The sequence below is a fragment of the Carassius auratus genome, chromosome 41, assembly GCF_003368295.1.
Source record: "Carassius auratus strain Wakin chromosome 41, ASM336829v1, whole genome shotgun sequence".
NCBI classification, from domain to species: Eukaryota; Metazoa; Chordata; class Actinopteri; order Cypriniformes; family Cyprinidae; genus Carassius; species Carassius auratus.
Window position 1 is genome coordinate 7,314,499 of NC_039283.1, and position 21,439 is coordinate 7,335,937.

A 21,439-nucleotide genomic window follows, 5' to 3' on the forward strand; every position below is an offset into this window, starting at 1 on the left:
CAGCAGAGAGGAGAAATAGGACACATCCATCTGAAGCGGAGTGTGTTGAAGAAATGGCCCCTCACACCTCAAGTGACAGGGCTGTTTTTAGATTTATTTTGAAGGAAAATTAAACTAACGTTTACACAAAGCAACTACAATACAAAAAACAACAACTGTGGACTGGACACACACAAACAAATTGCTGCCCAAGTGGAGTAGTATTTCAGCGAGTCATAAAGATTAGGAAAATCTAATCAAATCAAAACACACACACACACACACACACACACACATCTAATTGGCTGTGAGGTCATCAGATGTGTAGAGGGGCATCATTTCCATGGCAACAGATGAATTAACACCCCCAGCCCCCCAACACCACTCTGAGATTCCGTCTCCGGTAACCACTGGAGATGGAGACACACACACACACACACACACACACAAGCAGTAGGTTTCTCTCATTCTAGGTCACCACTGAGAGTAAATGGCTGATAGATAATAATGAATCAAACAGAGGAGATGAATCAGACTGGAGGTCTCCTGTTGAAAAACACACTAGTGCACACAAACACACACATCTGCCTTTAAATCTCCCTCTCACAAGCATTTGTTGACTGATAATGGCCACTAAAGTAAACAAATGCTACATTGTTTGCTTTGCTTTCAGTCGGTCTTGATTTATCTCTCAACCACTGAGAACTAAACCTAAATATTTACTTTAGTTCAAAGAGCCATTATTCAGAGCATCTCTGATCTGAAGTGATTTACACACATGCACATTTACTTAATTTAAACAAAAAAAGTAACTAATTTTAACCTGAAACTCTGGCACTTTCTTACAATCAAGTGCAAGCTTGAATTCAGATCTGACTCCATCCAATCAACAACCTATACAGAAACAAGTCCCTGGCCTAATAAAAAAAAAAAAAAAAAGTTTTTGATAATCTGGATCTGTAACAATATGCAAAAAAAGATCTGTCGCTTCTTACATTACATTGCCACTTGACAGTGAATTGTCGTTCAGACCCCATTTAACTTCCATAATGTGATGTATTTCTGAGTGAAATGGGATATTTAATGAGGGAAAAAGTAGAGGTTGTTTTTATCTTACCGGCACAGATTAATTATTCACAATAAGACCAGGAAAGTGCATTAAGACAAAAAATAAAGTTAATTTTAATTTCACATCAACTTTAAATAGCACCTATAGTCTTTGACTGCTAGTAAGAAACTACTGAAAATCTCCAAGTACTGCCAGGGACCCTCCATATACAAAGGTTTTCATTTATGTGGGTTGAGTTCCCATCAAAGCAAAGGACCAAAGAAAGCAAGAAGGGAGATCAGAAAAAAGGAGAATGCTAAAGAAAGGAGATTTGTTTCATCTGCTCTCATTAGCTACGACATCAAATAGTTTCTCTCACACAAGGTGAGAAAAGAATAACCATGTGGCTCAATAAGGTTGTTTGCACAAATCCATTCCAAATCTCAAAACGCATTTGCCCAATCTCTCCATGTGAGAGCTGCCTGTTTGTCAGCCACACTTCCACTGAATGTTAAAATGTCAATCTTCCTCTCTCATTCCCTGACACCTCTCCTTCTCCATCATCCATCTCTTTATCCATCCGCCCATCTATTCACCCCTCTCTCCTTCTGCATCTCAATAAATAAACACCAAGAAGGGAGCGAGGTAGACCATGAGAGAAAAACTAGGACACTTCAACCTGGGACCTATAGACCTCCCCCACACAAATAGAGACTGACAGAGAGAGAGAGAGAGAGAGAGAGAGAGAGACGGGATGGAGCAGTATACCAGTACATATTTAGGTAAAGGAAGGAAGGAAGACGTAAGGGAAAGAGGAAGAGGAAGGTACAGATGTTCAGGAAAGAGCGGGTGGGATGAACAAGGCTTTGGGGGACAGGGTTTAGTGGTCACCAGCACTACAGTTTATTAATAATCCATATCAGAAAAATCTTTCCTCTGTTAGACTTCAAGGGGGTATGCAGAGGGCTGAAGATGAGGCTGAATGGAGAATTCTGCCCTTTTAAGCTGCATCTGCCTAATCAAAATGCTCCCGAGCTAATCACTTAGTTGATTTAACATGCCTTGCTCGCCGCTCCGCCTGGGGCTTTTTTCCTGTTCTTTTATTTTTTATTCCCTCACAGGCCAATGTTGCCCTCAGGGCTCGGTTATGGCATTGAAGAATCACTCACAAACTAAAAAAAAACACCTTACAACACACATAACATGTTAGTCTAATCATACATAAAATATTGTAGCAGATGCTAAGCATGCAAAGCTACATGCAAATAGACAACAGCTATACAAAGAAATCAGGCAAATTTCATATGAAAGTGAGAACTATGCCCTATTCACTCCAAAGGGAGTAGGCCATCTCATTTACGTTTGGCAGACAGACAGTTTATTTTAAAATAAAACATAAATCACAAAATTGTCTTTGGTCAAATAAATGCAGCCCTGCTGAGGGTAACATTCTGCTTTCAGAAACGCTAAAAACCTTACAAAGTCCAACCTTTTGTGTGTGTGTTTAAATACACATAGAAATATTAACAAGTTTTGGTGCAAAAATTTTTTTTTTTACTATATATAAAATATATATAAACACATGCAATGGTGGTGCCTAAATTAGGTTCAAACTAATCATGTGGCTGTTACCAAAAGCTAATTCCCTTCCTTTTTTTCCTCAGCTTTACTTAGTGATTGAGTGGCTAACTTTAATTTAGACTGACCCTACAGGTAGCGTTCTCCTCCAACATTGCCCTTCAAGGGCACCAAAACGCTATTTTGAATTCGCCCACTGCGACAGCGATTTTATTCCCCATCATACATAGCTTCTCAGGCAGAATAGAGGGCCATAAAAAAGGAGAGTGAGGGGGAACATTTTCCATTGAGGGGTTTGAGTTTGAGTTTAAGGAATATTTTCTTCTCTCTTCATTATTCGGTCCTCTAGAGAGCAATGGAAGAGAAGGGAGGATCCTCCGACGCTGCCATATCACTTACCTGTATTAATGTATACAGCTGAGAGAACAATGAGCAGCTTTCTTTCGCTCGCTCTCTCTCTCTCTCTCTCTCTCTCACACACACACACACACACTTGTTTGAAAAGCAGAGTGATTCTAAAAGAGATAGGGGGACAGACACAATGGCCCCTCTGTTTCTGCATGGTCACCATTCCATGTTCCCTTTACTCATCACTGACCAACTGAGCTGCGACAGACAGGTACTGTGTTACTGAATAATTATATGTCATTTAGAGAGGAATTCAATACAAACATTTTTTTTTAATGAAATGTTGAAAATGTGACGATGCCAGCATTGTGATTGGCTACAATGATCATCGCTTCATACTCTTCACCGAGCGCTTACACAGATACACTCTGATTGACAGTTGAGCACGTGTTGAGCACAATGGTCAATCAGAGCGGCTCAAGAATCCGCTCAACAGCGCTCCAAATGCAATTTTTTTTTTCAGTACCATATTCAGCTTAAAATGTAGCAAATGTGTCATCTTCTCCAAATTTACACTTTATGTCACAGGAGTAACTGAATTCTCTCACTGATTCTTGCAAGTATTTTGACCTTTAACTGAGCCCACCACATTATTTTCACTGACTTATCCTTCATGAACCACGTAATGTGATAAGAAAAGAAAGAGGGACTACTGGGGAAAGTAAAGAGAGGTCAGACCCAATTTTAAAGGAAATGGTGTGATTGAGAGCAAAAAAATGGACATCCCTTTAGAGAAGGGAAATGGCAGAAGGAAGAAAAGAACGAGGCATGACTGCATCCAAATAGTAAAGGGAAATAGACTAGTTGCGTTTGAAAGAATGATTTTACATGAAAGGTAAATCAGGAAGAGAATCATTCCTGGGCTCTCCAGTCATAATAATAACCGCAAACACGGCAGAGACACAGCCGCCCAAAAACTTACTCTGACCTGAAGATGAATCAACTGTCCTGGTTTTACAAAGCAAACAGCCAAAGTCCAAATGTATGTGTAGGATATTTTCAAAATATAACTGGTTCGTGATGTTAAAAAAAAAAAGCCTCAGTTTTCTTTGGGAACAATCTCAGGAGATTTTAATTTAGGTGATTCACGGACTTGTTCTTGGTTATTTTACAGTATTTCTTCAAATAAACTGACCTTATAAAATACTACAGAGAACATACACTAGCATTTAGCATATGTACCCAACAGAACTCACAGGAGGCAAAATTATCTTAAAGGTCACTGCTGTTTTTCTTTGCCAGCTCGCTACATTGGGCATGCTAATGACATTAGCGTTCTCCGAGGAGCGTTCTGCTGCTCACTCTTACAGGAACAAGATGATTCAGCTCGCTGTGACTGTGCCGTAGTTACTGTATCTGGTCTGGAATGAGGCTGCACAAAAAAACAAGGTTATTTCTGTCTGGCTCGGATCCAGTCCTGCTTCCATCACGTCGTGGACTGGCACAACTTTCTGCGGACCAGGTGCAAGGCACTCAGGAAGAGAAGAAGAGGAAAAGACAATGATAGACAAGGGCAAACAGGAACTTACGCCAGCGCTAAGGCAGGGATAAAGAGTGGGGAAAAGGAAAAAGAAAAAAAGCGACAAGTAAATGATAAAAACAAGATGATAAGTCAACAGATCAGACATCCTCTGGAAATGAGAGACTATACATTTCAGAGCAATGTCAGTCCAACAGGGCAGAGGCTTAATGTCTTCAATAAGCCGTGTCGACTCGCAAGGGCATCGCTGGCCTTGCTGATCGATAAAGGATCAATAGAGCAAAGCCTCACTGCCTTGTCTGCTTCTGGCTAGCTGACTCAAGATGGGCACGCTGAGGACAGTGAGAAAAGAGGGAGGAGGAGAGGAAGGACAATCTTCGAAATTATATCACAGTCACTTCATAAAGCAGTGAGGGAGAGAAACTGAGGCTAATCAGAAGGAAGATGGTCTTCTACGTGATGTGTGAATGGTGCCCGGGCTACTGAAGATCATATGCTTCGTCGCAGACAGCGGTTTTAATTTTCCCTCCTGTGGAGCGTAACGTGTAGCATAATGACACAATTAATGACTAAAGACCCGTTCATACCACAGATGATAACTACAAGGATAGTTTTACTAATGGTTCTATCTATATAAACACTTCAGCTGTAAGGTCAACAACACAGGAAAAATATCATTGGAATCACTTTCAGAATAATTCTTTCAAGCTGATGCATGCAAAAAAAAAAACATTTGACAGCCAAACTGAATCCAGTTGAGGTTCATTTTAGCTCTACATTCTAACCAATAAAAAGAGAGAAAGCAGGTATTTGGAGGCACTTGTACCCAGCCAGACATGTCTTTCCACACAACCTCATCTCCCCACACTCCGCTGTGCCCAGTGTGCGAGAGCGCTTGCATTGAGGAGTCCTGAAACCACTGGCATGCTAAATTCATGACCGCACAAGTGTGCTTTTAAAAAATCCTCAGGAATCAAAACCACTTTTAACCACCTAGTCCCTCCCTCTGTGAACCTCTCAGGACACACGCACTCATTCTGCAAAAAGAAAAGAAGCCTTTCAGTCACTTCTTCATCTGATGTTTCTGCCTCAAATGATAAAGCATCTGCATGTGTTAGAAACACTTGTAGGCATGTCATTTCAACTTATGGGGACAAATATAGGACATTTTCTATATGATGCTGTTTGTTACATTTGATAGGACATATACCAATGAAGCCACGATAAAGAAAATGTTTTTTTTGTTTTTTTTTAAATAGAGCTGGATATTGGTAAGTTTTTTGAATTATTTTCTGCTGATGCTGGAAATAATACAGGTCATTGTTTCAAAATGATTCAAACCATTCATTACATTAACTTGTTTATAGGAGTCATTCATTTTGAAACAGACCTCACTGGTCACGCTGTATGTTCATGATTCACTAAAAAGAAGAATCGACTCATCATCAGTTTGTAAATCAGCTCATGTAGGAAGATGTTGCGTTCAGCCCGTGTGGACAATTGTGATCATTTTTCAATTGTGGACAGTCTGTTGAATACAAACTTACATTCATGATTTTCATTTCTGGCCTTCCTTGGTTGTACAGAAAAGAGCAGTCTGGACATTCTACTAAATATCTTCTTTTATGTTCTATGGAAAATGAAAGTCAGTGTTCAGACTAAATTGAGACCGTTTCTATCAAGTTCATGACTAACCAGAGCTGAGTGAATATGGAGCCAACAAACCAGACAGAGGAGCTACAGCATCCTAAAAACCTTCAGGGTTGTTAAGGATGTTAATCATAAAACGAACTGGATGGCATTTGGTCAAGAGGGGCTGAACACTCATCATGTCCTATTCCTTTTTATGCTATTTGGCTTCTATTTGAAAGAGGGCAGATCTGTGGTCATTTTCCCTATGAGTAGACATTACCTACTACAGCAATCTGGCAACCCCTTGACATTCCCACATCAAACTGGCAACCACATACCACTATTCAGACCAACTGGCTGCTGACCCCCGGAGGGTCACTGATCTCCCAGCATGCAATGGGACAGGGAGGTAAACTCAAGGATTACACGCTGCCTCATGTTTGTGCATGTGTCTCGCTGAATCAGGTTTTATCTGCACTTCCCAAGAGATCGCATGGAACTTTTAGAAGTAGATGGTAAACCACAGCAAGAGCAGAACCCTGCTTTCTCATTCCTCCCTGCCACTTTTGTTTCACTTCTCACCATCTTGTTGCAGCCACAATGGTCGGTTGGCTTTCCATCACCAGGCGCAAGACTAAAATACGAGATCCAATTAACCGGACATATCATCCCCATGAATCTCTTATGCCGTGAAAGCATTCTGAGATCTGACATCTGCTGAACCACTAAGAGCAGAGCAGGAGAAGGAAAGTGACAAGAATAGAGCGAGGCAGTCAGAAAAGAAATACTGGAAAGAGCTTTGTCCTGTAAGTGCTTTGAGGACCAGCTGAGATTCATTTTAGCTCCACTTCCAAACGAACAGAAAGAGAAAAAGCCATTCTGAAAATAACCCTGACCACAAAAGTTACTTATATTACATCTGTCCCATTAGATTTTATCGTGTGCCATCGTGGATATCGTATAAATCTTTGCGGGAAAGCATCTAGTGTCCGTACAAGTGCAGGTTGATGTTAATTACAAGGTCAGTCATTGACTGAATTCCCAGAGCTCCATGTCAAACACAGACTTGCAACAAGTGTTAAAAGCTTTGGTTCCCCCATCCACAAACGCTACAATAAACATCCAACCTTATCTTCTAGATCCACAATCATTGTTGGAACCCATGACCCGCAAACATGGTTCCCAAAGAGTCTTGTTACAGTCTCTGAACAACCATATAAGAGGAAAACTTCCTCATATACACCCTTAAAAATAAAGGTTCATTACAAGCATATATTGTTCAATAAAGAACATCCACAGATCCTCTCCACTGCACAAAGGGTTTCCTATAGTAGAAAATGATTTTTGTTTAGAATTTTGAAATGTTCTACACCCTAAGAAAAAAAAGTTCTTTTAGGAGCAGTTCACTCAACTCTGGGGAACCCAAAATGCAAGAACTTGTATAAGTGTTTTCTTGTGTAAGAGTTTTCGCAGGAACGAAACATTTTTAAACCATGTTCTGTCCACAGTCTGTCAGCTCTGCCCACTGCTACACCTCCTCCCACGTTCTTTCACCGGCTCAGACGCTAATATAAAGCATAGCCTTGAGGTCAGAGTGAGGAGGGGTGGGGGGGAGATTTGAATACACCAATGACAATCATCTCTCAAACAAAAGCAAGCAGATAAGGATGGCAATGGACGCAGAAAGAAAGGAAGGGAGGGAAGGAAGGAAACGAGAGAAAATGGAAGAATGGCAGCTTAAAAGCTTGGTTTCAGTGATACTTTTGCCTGCATGCTTGCTAGAATGTGGAACTGGTGGACAATGGAGACCGTCTCGCTCGTTTACTCAACACTTCTTCACGGTTTAACACACTTGAGCCAGCGCTGTCGCGATCACTGCATGTGTGTCTGTAACTGCTGTGCTCACACAGTTTAGAATAAGGTCATCTTGGCCTCCGCCTCCGTCATCATAGCAGCATAACATTTTCGAGCCCCCTCCTCCTAAACACACACACCACTTGATGCATTCAGCCAGAGACGCCGCAACAGTAGGCCCCCCTAACCCCCGGCTTTCAATGAAAACAGTGTCACTATGGCAACAGGTTCAAGCATTTTTTGACCCGTGTTCACTAGGAGGGTATTAGAACACAATCAGCAGCTTCTTTTGTGCAGATCTCTGCTGCCCGTAGCCTACATTTCGGTCTGGAACTAGAAAGATGAAGTGGCGCAATTTTTAGAATCATAAAACAAGCTTAAAACTGTTTCCTTTCTGCATAGCTCTCAATTTGAAAAGCAACAATGAGGTTATTAAAATAAAGCTTTTTTATAGCGTGTTTGAAGATGGTCTATTTGTTTTGAATATGTGTGCAATGAAAATGAGTCTGCAGGGGACACTGGGTCAGCATACAAAACAATACCTCGACCCTTAAAATATTTTGCAACTGCTGTGTATAAAGGCAAAAGCTCCCAGGAAACTGAACTAAACGGATGCGAAGGGAAGGGGAGAAAAAACAAAACAAAAAAAAAACACAAGGCCCGTTTATACGGTTTGCTTACGCGAGGCAATCATGACCCCTTCTGCTGCTGTTCTGTTCATAAATAAAACAAATCCTTTGTTTCGTTATTCTAGTTTTCCTCCTGATGTGCAGTCGATGTACTGTGAAATGGGCCTAGCCAGAAGAGGTCCACAACATGAATAAGTTAAAGGAATGAATTGGTTTTTTTTTTAGTTAACCCTCTGCATCCTATGATGTCACAAACCTTCGACACATCACATCCTCCTAATGCATAGTGTTATAAATAGATAGATAGATAGATAGATACCATAATTGTATGCATATTGCCTATAGTTAAAACTAAAAAAAATAAAATGCATCTTTTACTGTGTGTGTGCTAGGTTAGACACTCAAGCAGAGTTTTTCATGACATTCACACCAGCCCGGGGCTCTCTTGCTGTCAGGTGTAATGCTTCTGCGAGGCGTGACACGGCCACTGAATAATTAAACTTTAAGGACAATGAAGAGCCTGTGAATCTACGATCAAAAGGAGCTACAATGCACAAGGCGAGGCGTGCTGAGAAATATGACGAAACAATAACTACTGACGTCAGCTTAATGCCTATGATATGAACAGCTCCGTGATAAGCCAGTAAATTAATGGCTGGCTGTCGGGCAAATAAATTTATTTATTAAAGTTAAACAAAATGACGCTCTGAAAGAGTGATTTTAATTTTTAAAAGAAAACGATAAAACGACACTAAGTTGAAACAAACATAAAAAAAAATACTAAGACACTCCCTGTTACTTATTTTGCGTGACTGACAGATCGATTTACATTCATTTATGTCCCTTCATCTGGAAATAATAGGATATAATGTGAAGGGAGAAAAGACGCCAAGGTCGTGAGGAACCGAGAGAAATGTGGTACGAGGAAGAGAGAGCACTGAAGGACAACTGGAAAATCTCTGTAGTTTCGCAAACAAACACACACCTGTCAACACGTAAGAGGGAAAGAGCACTTCCAAGGCCACACCTAGAGAAACATGGCGCTTATCGAAACCAAACTCATACAACCTCCAGGGAAAAAAGAAACGAGATGGAAGGTCAAACAGGCAAAGTTATTTCCCCTCATACAATGAAACACTGGGCGAGTTAATTAAACTATTTTAAGATGAATATAGTAATCGCTCATGTAGTCAGATCGCAGCGGGAGAAGCGCGCGCACGATTCAGATCCCTGAGGTATCTTTAAAATAAAAAAAAAGTAAAAGAGAACAAGGTATTTTATAACCGGTAACAATGTATGATTCCTTTCACTATTTCAACATCATATAATTTGTCTTACCTTGAATAATTAGGAGAATGAGTGCGCTCAACAGTCCTGACATATTCATCGGAGAGAAGGATGGACAGTCCACCTAACGTTATAATAATTTTCTCGGTTTTCCGCTTATTGAACTCAGTCAGCTCAGAGTCACTAAAATAGATGGAGATAAAAAAAATATTTGTGTGGTTCCTCTGGTTTCCTCTAATGGACGAGCACAGAAACTAATGTTGAAGTGCGTCGCTGTATTCAGCGGATTCCTGTTGGTTTACAATCAGGTGTCAAAACTCCCTCTTGAATCGTATTAACAGTCCAGGTGGCCAGCTGAAACACGTCCTACAGGTGAATGAGTGTCCTGTGAGTGAGTTCGAGGTGAGTCTCAAACTGTCGCCCAGGGCTCGCACTGTGCTGTTGAAACTCTGTCTGACGCTCATTGGACAGACTCGTGTGACGTCATGCTTTACGTCACGGTAACAGACCGTTTTAAAGCCACCTAAAAAATTTAGGGGATGCTTTGGTACTTTCCAAGTTTCCGAGTTTTTGACCATTGCACTGATTTGAGTTTAAGGCAGTTAAACGATAATCTCATACATTCGAAACAACTTTTGTCCTAATTATTTGAAATAGCCTATTGTAATGAAATGTGACAATTTAATATTTCTAAACTTTTCTAAAGGGCTACCATGTTGCTCATTCTGATTTTATATATATATATATATAGCCAAAGATATTTTTCGGACTTCCCCGTTTCAATGTGTTTCTACATTTCAACATGACAATTAAACTAAACTGCTGGATTTGCACTTTTTCCTCAGAATTTTTTGTTTCGTTTCCAGAACGTAGATTCACTCAGCATGATGTTTCTGGAGTTACCGGTAATGCAGAAGAGCAAGTAATGAATGCCAGAAATATTTTGAATGACATCCCAGCAGAAACCACTGGGAATGCGCACATCGATATAGCGTAATTTTTCTAACACTGTACAATAATAATCACTATTTTTTTTAATATTTTAAGGGGTAGTTTTAGGGTTGGGGAAGGTGTAGACATTAATAAAACACAATCTAATAGGTAGAAAATGACATTTATTGTTATTTTAGGCAAGTCTAGTTTTCATGTTTCAATTTGTCCAGTTGTGATGAATGAAGCTCTAGTGCTCCCCCTGTTGGTAAAATATACAGCCAGCCGGAGAGCATCCGTGAAATAGGCGCAATGTTTTGCATTAGAGTTTCACAGATCTACATTTCCGATAGATCTTATGTTCAGAAATGATGCTGACTTTGTTAAGAAGCTATGATGTAGAAGCAGGCATTTTTTTAAAAAAAAAATAGAAGGCAAAATAGTGAACGAAAGGAATAGGTCTTTCCTAAATGGGCAGAAGTGCTTAATTATACCTCAGTAGTCTCATTCAGTAGGCTATCTGTCACTTCCACCACCCCATTAAATCATATACGAAGTACCTCTCTCTCTTTACTCATTCTCTCTGTCTGATTGTTTGCACTGGGCCAATGACACACACAGTACTGTGACTCTCATTAGCTGCTATGCCCTAGTTTGCTCTCTCTGAAGTTCCTTTTCCCTTGCTCATTTACCCCGTCCATCCTTTCTCCATTTCAGTTTTCTTCATTTTTATCTAATTTCTTTAGACCCTCTCACATTCTTTAGCTCAGAGGTGATTAGGAGCTGAGCTGGTTATGGGACTTGGAGGTGCTGATAAGTCTGTTAACTTTAATTAAAGACATTTACGGTAATGTAAAGACATTTAGCTTGAAGCTGAAGACCATTTCTGATTACATCTCTAAATGCTTATTCTTATGCTCTTGTCTTTTTACAAGCAATTCCCACCGTCTGCTATGTCCAGCTTTATGGATGACCAACTTTTCTTATAATTTAGAGTACAGAAATGAGCATATTTAGTGTTATTTGTACGTATATGTTCCTTGTTAAAGCCAGAAGCAGAATTATGTGGCTGCAGATAAAAGCATTGACTTATCTCACTACGATTAGCTGCATAGAAAATAGTGTGTGCTCTGTTTTATCGGCCTCCATGTTTGTAACGTTGCTTCCGTTTTTTTGTATGTGTGTTGACATTTGTCGAGTTTATCAGCTTCTGTCACATGTTGCTCTCAGCCTGTCACACCCCTTTTCGTGCCTTGTCCTTGTGGTCAAATGCAAGAAAATAAGACATATTCTTGCATTTTAATAACAAACTATTTAACATACGTTGCTTCCTAGCAGCACCATGGGAAAATATTTTCATGCTTTCATACTTATTTGTTCTGGTTCATGTTTCATCATCTCTCCACTCATGGCAGGTATGAAAATATATATTTATATATACATATACATATATATGTGTGCTTGTTTTATTTTTATTATTATTATTAGTTTTTAAAATGAATATTTTATCATATATAAATGTGTAGTGTTTTTTGTACACTCTCCAAATGTTCTTCACTTGAAGTTGACTGAAATAAAGTTAAACTTGAAAAGTTACAGTTTCAAGAACAGTATAACTAATTGAATAAAATACCAAAACATTTACTTAGAAGCACTTAAAAGGGGTCACATGATGTGATTAAAAATTTTCCTTTCTCTTTGGAGTGTTACAAGCTCTTGGCGCATAAAGAAGGAATGTAAAGTTCAAAGACTAAAGTCTCAAATCCAAAGAGACATTCTTTATAAAAGTTAAGTCTCCTCCTAAAACGCCTCGTTTAAACACACCCATACATGTCTACATCACAATGTGGGAAGATTTGCATAAGGCTGCCCAGATGTTTATGCAAAGACGTAAAGAAGACGTAACTTTTTATTCTCACTGTTGCCGCCAGTGCCATGTTGTGGAGACACTGTGTTTCACAACTAGAAATCACAACTAGAAACACTGTTCCGGAACAGATTAACACAAAAAACACTAAACTACTTTTTATATTCGGACCCACAGTCTGTGAGTACGTTAGTAAAGGATTTGCCACTGATGATTCAAACGCGAGTTATTCAGCAGTGTAGAGCAGCAGTTGTTGTTTGTTGTTTCTTCGATCACAAATACAGAGGCATGGAGACAGTTGGCCAATCACAAACCACTGGATAGCTGGCCAATCAAAGCACACCTCACTTTTCAGACTCATGAGATTTGTAAAAAACGACGCGTTTCAGAAAGGCGGGGTATAGAGGAGAAACAATAATGTACAGTATGTGGAAAATAATGTGGTTTTTTTAGGGTTGCTCCGATCACGATCGGCTGATCGTTAATGCGCATCTCGTCAGTAAAGCCGGTTCTCTAATCAGCGGTAAATTCCATCAGGTGCGTGATTTCACATAGAGCAGCTGTTACTACACAGAGCCGTTGTTAAATGAGAAGATGTGCAAATAAACTCTGAAAATGAACATGGATTTGCACATCTTTTTGCTAAAATAATTAGCAACATCATTTGACCCCTCTAAGGGGGATTCTGTGTTATCTAAATGAACCACTGAGACACTAAATTGCATTAGGCTTTTCTTCATTGGCTGATTAACAGATAAGTGCAGCTTACACTACACTACAGGGGGATGCAAGGAGGTTTAAGGGGGTCTGAAAAAAAAATTAGAGAAAAAAAAATTAGTTTTACAAAATTAGTAAAGAATGTAAATGTAAAAAAAAAAAAAACACTAGTAAAATTTATACATTTGAAAAGATAGACTTAATACAAAATCATTTTTTATATTATTATTTTATATTGTTATTTTTTTTTTTTATAAACTTTTAGTTTGCTTTCATTTCAGTACAGCATGAAAGGAGTATTACACCTCAACATGAAAAAAATAGCTGAAAATGTACTCACCTTCATGTGCATTTTCAGTAAAAGAGTGTGTGAATTCTTGTACCTAAAGAATCTGGTTTTTATAGGTGATTTGAGGAATGATGTGGTCGTGGCACGTGAGGACACGTCTGTCATTCTGTCCTGCTTTGATTCACCACCCACATCTTCTGTAATGGTTACCTGGAAGATGATGACAACGAGGGAGGATCGCTGGACATATTTGTTATCAGCCAAGTGCACCGATGGACAAACAGATGGAAGCAGCATGGAATCTGGAGGCAGAACTTTTGAGATCTCTGCAGATGCCTCACTGATCTTCAGGGCCACAGCAGCTGCGCAAGGACACTACGCCTGTGAGATAAAACAGGATGACAAGAAGCTACATGAGAGGGTTGTTCTTCTCGCCCTGATTAAATGTATACTACACAACTGCACCACAACACATTGTTATTTCATGTCTCGATGTGTTTGACATCTCTAGGTATCTCCATCTCCTTCTCTTTTGCAGTAACTGTCACTCCCACGCCCCCTGTCACAGTGGACAGTACTCTGAGACTGACAGCTCAGGTGTCTCCCTCCTCCGTGGCTGCCTGGGGAACGTGGGTGTCTCCCTCGGGTGAACAGCTACACACTGAAATCTCCTATGGAACGGGCAGTCTGCTCACCAAGCTGCCTCGCGTCACCAGTAAAGACAACGGAGTCTATACCTGCAGAATCCGTGTCTCTGGTAACAGTGACAGATCTGTCTCGGAGCACCGGGTGAATGTGACAGTGAATGGTGAGATTCTGAGATATTTTTTGAAAACACAATAATCAGATAAGATGCTAAGTCAATGTTATCTAATCAACATGATTTAAGGGCATACTGTACCGGCAGCATGTACTTATAATAAACAGAACATTAAAATAGTTGACATTTTTAATGTGAATTGGCCTTTAGACTTGAATTGTGCCAGGTTTTGATCTACTAAAAATGTAATTTAGCTTGTACAACAGTTAGTTCTGTTCTTGGATTTGATTTCTTGAGAGGCCTTCTGTGTGTGCTAAAAATAGTTTTCACTTCTTCATTTGGTGAACTCAAATGTGTTTCACTGTAAAGGGAACAGTAAATGAGTGGGAAATTTCGGTCCAATCTTGTGATTTTCCCTGCTTCTTTCTGTAAATGTGCATTCTAGTCTAGGCATTTCCTGTGACTCTTTCTGTAGGTTCTGGATCGTTATACTAGTAGGTGATGACAAGTGATTGTCTTAAGTCATCTGAATAAAAATTAACTGATTCTTAGGCTGCATCCAAATATGCATACTTCTTTACTATATAGTAGGCAAAAAAATCAGTGTGTGAAAAGACTGGTAAAGCAGCCCAAATTCACAGTATTCATCAAACAGTAAATGAAAAAGACTGGGATGACTTACTACTTTAAGGCATTTTTTGGTGGGCGCATCCAAATGTCACTTTACTATCCCATAAGGCCTTGGGTGAGGATTTGTTAATAGCAGTGATGTGATGCAACTGACACTGGTACTGTAGGTCACATGACAATGACATCACGATGAATGTAGCCCTGGACAACTGGATTACAGTTCCACTATACATAGATTCATTCTATATAGTACTTTACCTGTCACAAAGTGATGACTTATTTAAAAGAAGTACATGCTCAAAGAGTTGTGATTTATGAGTCTTTATGAGTGAGTCACTGAATCATTCACTTAACCAGTTCATTCCAAAACACTAATTCAGGATTACACCACTACTGGGTGTTGCTCACATAAGCGGCTGTTGATTCTGCTTAAATTTTGTTTGGATCTATTTCCACTGATGAAAAACAAAAATAGACATCAACTATATTATTGTGTATACATGTTGTATTAATATTTAATTCAAACAGTGTTATAGATCTGAGACTGCATTCATATAAAAATAGAGAATATTTCAGTTTTATTATAAACAACATCTAAATCTTTCTATGTGTCCCATTCTTTCTTTTTCTCTTTTTAGTGAAAGCAGTGTTTTCTTTCACAGACATCACACATGGTAATATGTTCTTTTGCTACTGGAATACTATTGTGTATAAAATGGGACCTTACTTACATGCCTTTTACTCAGCAGCCTACACTAGTCAACAAATCCTAAACATTCTCCATCCGGCTCTTTTAACTTTAAGTTCTTTTCATTTTTTTTTTTTTTTTTTTTTAGTTAAACTCAACATACTTTTTGAATGCTTGAATGCTAACACAACAATTAACTTTTTTAATGTATTTGCCCCAAAGCAAACATGGTTTGTTCTTCCCAAATGTTGTGTCAGCACACGGTTTATCAGGGTTATTAAATCAGAGAGGAGAATGTTTCTGAAGAGCTTTTGCTGAGTTTAATAACATAATCCCCATTTTCATGCCTGTCTCGTTTCTGATATCTCCCCACATGACTTTGCTCTGGGACTTGTAATGTTCTATTCGCTTGACTGTGTGAAGAACAAAGAGGCTAAAATGACTAGCAGCACAGTGGATTACTATGTGGACGGGATCAATCCAAACTGACAATACTGCTCTTGTATCACAGTCCATTTTTCACTTGATTGGCTTTTTTGGTTTCTTTTAATGCTTAATTTGCCTTGCACTTTTTGTTTCACACTTTCTCTTGTGTTGAATGAAACTTTATAAGTCACTTTACCTTTCTTTGTAATCTCCTCTACCCTATGTCCCCTACAGGAGTCGAAAGGTCTTTGGCAGCCCTCTCTCATTCACTGGTCACTCTAACATGTCCGTCTGTCCTTGGTGATTATGTGTTGGTCTATTGGGTGAAGGCTGATACAGAAATAATGGAGCTCATATTCCAGTTTGACCGCTGGAGGCGGAGCTACACAAACCAGACCAAACCCCAACTTCGTCTGATAGACCCCGCCTCCCTGGCTGCTGCTGGGAACTTCTCCTTCCTGTTAAGGCCGACCCGGATGGATGGAGGACTTTACTTGTGCGAAGTCTTTCTAGATGACAAGGTTTTCAGTCAAGCCAACAGACTCAGCGTTTTACATGGTAATGTTATTTTGTCTATAAATATCTGATATTTCATGTAATTCAGGAATCTCTATAAAATAATTTCAAAACAGACACCCCCACAGCACAGAGTGTAAGATTTGCAATGCTACTTTGTGATATTACAAAGGAATAATTAAATAACTACTACAAAATTATTTAATAAATTAAATTCATTTGAAATTTTTGAAAATGAACAATATATTCATATTAAATCTTAAACAGAAATTACAATAATCTTTTCTTCCCTTTATTGTGATGTATATATGAGTAAAACAACAAATAACGCAGAGCAGGGAATTGGATAAATTGTTTTATGAGGGCACATGAATTAAAAAAAGTATCATAAAACTGGTCCATGATTTTATATATATTTACCTATAGTTTTCTGCAGTCAGTGACTGAACAGAACTACATTTAATAAGTTGTTATTTGTGTTTCGTTTTGCTGTTATTTGAGTTAGTTAGCTGAGAATCATTCAGATTTGTGACTAAATAATTCTGACCAGTTTTCTTTACTGAATTAATTAATTAATTAATTAAAAATACAGAAAATAATTTTTATTTTTCTGTCAACTTTTTCTTTCAAATCATTACAAATAAGTTTTGACGTTTTGCAACCATGATTAAACAGTCACTACCAAACAATGCACATCAGAAAACTCGTTCACTGATTCTTAACGTTGCACGTTCTTGCATCATTGCTCTTGGATTCATTTTATAATTGCACAGGCCTCTATCAATCACAGTAGTTCAGCATGCAAGAGCCAATCAGTCAGTGTCGTGACTTTCATCTTTCTCTCCTGTTTTTAATCTGATCTCCCCTGTTCTTACCTTAATCTCTTTTTCCCCTTATGTCCTCCATGCTCTCCTTTTTCTCACTCACTTTTTTTCTTTTGTCTCTTCTCTCTATATACATCCCTCTCTCTAACGTAATGTTTTTTATGGTAGGCCTCATTACAGATCTCATTATGTGTAATTGCACCTGCCCGTTGCCGCTGACAACTCTGTGGGTTGTGGCATCACTGTGGTAACCACTGAGCTCAATTAGCTAAGGATTGATACTGCATTGAGTTTGAGGAGACAGTGTGCATCAGTCACAGTCAAGCACATCTGACCAAATACAGCTGGCTGTTTAATGAATATATATCATTTTAACCCTTCGCATTCATCTCTCCTCTCTCATCATCTGTTTGTCTGTTTCACCCTCAGGATACCCCAAGTCATCCCGCACCACTCTGGATCTTTCTTGTGTGTACTCTGAGCGATCTCAAGTCAAAAATGTAACGTGGTCGTATGTTAAGAATTCCACTCGCTCTCTGCGATCACGTAGAGTTGTGGGCCGGATCACAACCTCTGTAGCGCTCCCTGTGACCCCTGAGAGAGCTGGAGAGTATGCCTGTACTCTGTATCTGGAAAATGGAAACTCGGTGCAATATACATACACCGTCACAATGACCAATATAGGTGGGAAACAGTGTATTCTGTTCTTCTCTCTCTGTCTGGCACTGTTTCTTGCTATTTATTTCTTGCTGTAAATTCAGTTTCTTGCTGTCAAGATGTCAACACTCACATTCAAAAACCTGAAAATTCCCAGACTGCAGGAGTTATTTTTGTTCTGTGTGATAGACCTTTCATTGAATTTAATGAATCAATGATGAGAATATTAGTTAGTGGAATCATGTAGGTCACTAGGAAGGTCACATACCATAATGTAGCACAATTATGTGCTAGTCCCTTGACCAATCAATTACATGAAACCCAACTCCATCATAATGGACTGTTTAAAACATGGCTAGTGAGTGTCTGGAGCAGCAGGGTGCAGAAAATAGACCTTCTGCACAGTTCTGCTTTTGAAGAAGCATTGTGGCCTCTATGATGTTCATTTAAAAGGATGGTTCACACAAAAATGAAAATTCTGTCATCATTTACTTATCCTCATAAAATGAGAATTTTTCAAGATTAAACTGGTAGCTCAGATTTATTCCCAAATCCGACATCCATGTCATTTAATGTATCAAAGAGAGAAAGAGCAGGTGCCAATTTTTCAGTAAATTACTTAAATAATGAAAGGAATCATGAAAAATTATATTTCTAGGTTCAGATGCAAAAAAAAAAAAAAAAAACCCTAATATTTTTTCCCTAGAATTTAAATCATGATTTGAGGGTATTTCAAAGACAGCAGTGTTATCAAATATTAAAAATACAGATAACAGTGAGACTGACACTATATAGGTAGATAAGAATGGCACCATTCAATGTTTGCATGAATGATGTCACCTAACCATATGCAAAACATTTTGTCAGAAACATATTTTGTTTATTTCTCTTCCTCATCCACCATATATCTTCATCTTTTCAATACATGCATTCAGGGATATTTAAATACTCATTACATTATGTCTGCTGTTGGTATCATTTGTTTCTTCCGTCTTCCACGTCTTCCACGTCTTCCACTATTTATTTATTTATTAATGTTAGTTAGTTATTTACTTAAGTATATATTTTATTTCTCCTGGAATTGATGATGTAATTTCTAACCATTCCTCTCTGCTCATTCATTGCAGAACCAACCATTTCTCCAGGCTCTGCACTGCCACCTGCAGGTGGGTGTTGCTGTTCTCTCTCTCTCAAACACACACATACATTTCTGCACACTCACTGACGGGTAAGCTAACTTAGCGTTTCTTTTTCAGTCTTTCTCACTCTCCCCCCAGCAGATGATTCACTACACCCTTATGTTTCCACCTTCTCATTCCTGCTGTTTCTGATCCCCCTGATTGCCGTAGCTGTTGGGGTGTTGCTATGGAGACAGGGCTTTTGCGTCACCCGTCGAAGTAAGGCCCCGTTTTTGTCTTTCCCCCCCGAGTCTGTCCATCAGAGATCTGAAGGCTGTCAGTTCACCCAGGCAGATGTTGATGGACAGAACAAACCACACTGGATTAGGTGTGATATGAAACCCTCGTGTGTCTGTGTTCATGTAGATGTCAAGCAATCACAGTCTCACCACTCCAGAGAGGTGGAGAACATCTATGAAAATCCTGATGATCTAAGACAGGTGAACTGAAATGCACAGCGTCTATTTTCTCCCTCTATTTCGCTGTTTCTCCTTCTACCCCCTGCTGTATTATTAAATCTATTTTTACTACTCCTTCTTTCTTTCTTGCATTCTTTCTCTCTCTCTCCTTGTCTTTCTTTCTCAATGTATATCTATCTCTGCTCTATTATTAAATCTATTTCTTCCTTCCCCTTTCTCTCCCTCTCTTCTCCCAGCAGACACCTCCCCAAGGCGCAGTCTACATGGTGAGTTATTATGGTCCTTTATAAGCAGAGCAATGAGTAATTGTGTGTGTGTGTGTGTCTTCCAAAACCAGGTCCCAACATTTTAAAGTATTTGACAGTTTGTGTGTGTGTGTGTGTGTGTGTTTGTATTCCCTCCAAGTTCTGTCATGCCTGCATTAGTGATATTACCAGATGAACCCAATCAAACCTTTGCCAAACTATAAATCTGAGACATCTCTGCCCTTCTCATCCTTGTCTCTGTTTTTCTCTCTCTCTAGGATCTCAAGCCAATGGGTGAAACTGATGTATATAAAGAATTAGATAGGTGAAACATGATTGGCTGCGGCTTGGCGGGTGGGGGTTACATACTCTCTGTGCATTAATCATCATAAAAATGTTTTCTTTCTCTCTCTCTCTTTCTCTTTCTCTCTCTCTCTCTCTCTCTCTCTGTGTGTGTGTGTTTTCATTTCAGATACAACCAGTGCAGTGGTTGAGTTTATTAAACATATAATGTATATTGAGATAAAGTAACTGTATTTGAAATACAACTTGTAATTGACTTGTGTCTTAATCTGTCAGTTAACTGTTACTAGTATGGCACTCCTTCAAAGTTTCTCATAAGTTTTTAATGACTTTTTCTCATTTCATCTTTTCTTTCTATTTCTTATGTTTTTTCTTATAGCAGTTTTATTGTACTGTCAATAATAGTGCACTGTAAGAAAAATATGTTGGGAAAAGGGTATAAAGTTAAAATAAGGATATTTTCAGTGTGATACTTTACTTTTAACCACAAAACACAATACAATGTAATTCAAAATATGTGTAAAACACCTTTGAAAATGTCTGTAAATGTACAACTATGGTTACCACTGTGTAAAGTTACAATAAATTCATATGGCAGTTGATAATTGGCCCTGACTCAGTAATGAAATACTTATCCACAACAAAAATAAGTAGATAATCGGATCAATCGACTGATTGACAATTAAAAATAAATAAAAAATATGACGTGTGCAAATAAATAAAACTTATGATCACATTTCATGTATTCAATGCAATGCAACATTTTATATAGCTTACATTTTAAACATTTATGTATTATAAAATATTTGTTTATAATGTTTATTTAATGTCAAAATGAAGTAAATAAACATATCGTAAAATAAACATATAAGGACAAGATTCGGCAAATAAAAAAATGCAATTAGAGAGATGTGTAAATAAATACAGTTTTGAGCCTTATTTATGATCGCATTTTATTTATGTATTGAAAATTGTATCACATATTTATTTTCTTATGTTACATTTATGTATCTATTTGATTAATTGTGTCTGTTATATTCCTTTATAAAACACTTTAATTGAAAAGAAAAATACATTGAACATCCGAAGCCACAG

General features: G+C 38.6%; 2 protein-coding genes across 5 annotated transcripts in view; one reads left to right on the forward strand and one right to left on the reverse strand.

Moving 5' to 3' along the window:
* Positions 1–10,337, reverse strand: part of LOC113059993 (nectin-2-like) — a 34,647-nt gene extending 24,310 nt beyond the window's left edge. The window contains exon 1 of the mRNA XM_026228738.1: positions 9,947–10,337. Coding sequence (XP_026084523.1) covers positions 9,947–9,995 — 49 coding nt within the window. The 5' untranslated portion in view covers positions 9,996–10,337. The remainder of the gene's footprint in view (positions 1–9,946) is intronic.
* Positions 10,338–12,046: 1,709 nt separating this feature from the next.
* Positions 12,047–20,953, forward strand: g6fl (g6f-like). Of its 4 annotated transcripts, none has more exons than XM_026228742.1 (12): positions 12,047–12,240; positions 13,815–14,144; positions 14,237–14,506; positions 15,727–15,762; positions 16,437–16,760; positions 17,972–18,226; positions 19,327–19,365; positions 19,480–19,596; positions 19,744–19,817; positions 20,033–20,062; positions 20,320–20,366; positions 20,514–20,953. In XM_026228742.1, the coding sequence occupies exons 1-12, from the start codon at positions 12,168–12,170 to the stop codon at positions 20,533–20,535; spliced, it is 1,617 nt and encodes a 538-aa protein (XP_026084527.1). In that variant the 5' UTR covers positions 12,047–12,167; the 3' UTR covers positions 20,536–20,953. The 4 variants fall into 4 exon arrangements, with proteins under 4 accessions (XP_026084527.1, XP_026084528.1, XP_026084525.1 ...); XM_026228740.1 differs by having other exon boundaries at positions 12,048–12,240; positions 19,456–19,596; XM_026228741.1 differs by having other exon boundaries at positions 12,048–12,240; positions 19,456–19,596; positions 20,036–20,062.
* Positions 20,954–21,439: the final 486 nt, after the last annotated feature.

Excerpts from the sequence above, each read along its gene's own strand:
- g6fl (XM_026228740.1), top strand. The coding sequence starts at position 12,168 with ATGGGAAAATATTTTCATGCTTTCATACTTATTTGTTCTGGTTCATGT. Across the intron at positions 12,241-13,814 it reads CATCTCTCCACTCATGGCAG|GTGATTTGAGGAATGATGTG; the intron begins GTATGAAAATAT and ends TGGTTTTTATAG. Across the intron at positions 14,507-15,726 it reads GGTGAATGTGACAGTGAATG|TGAAAGCAGTGTTTTCTTTC; the intron begins GTGAGATTCTGA and ends TTCTCTTTTTAG.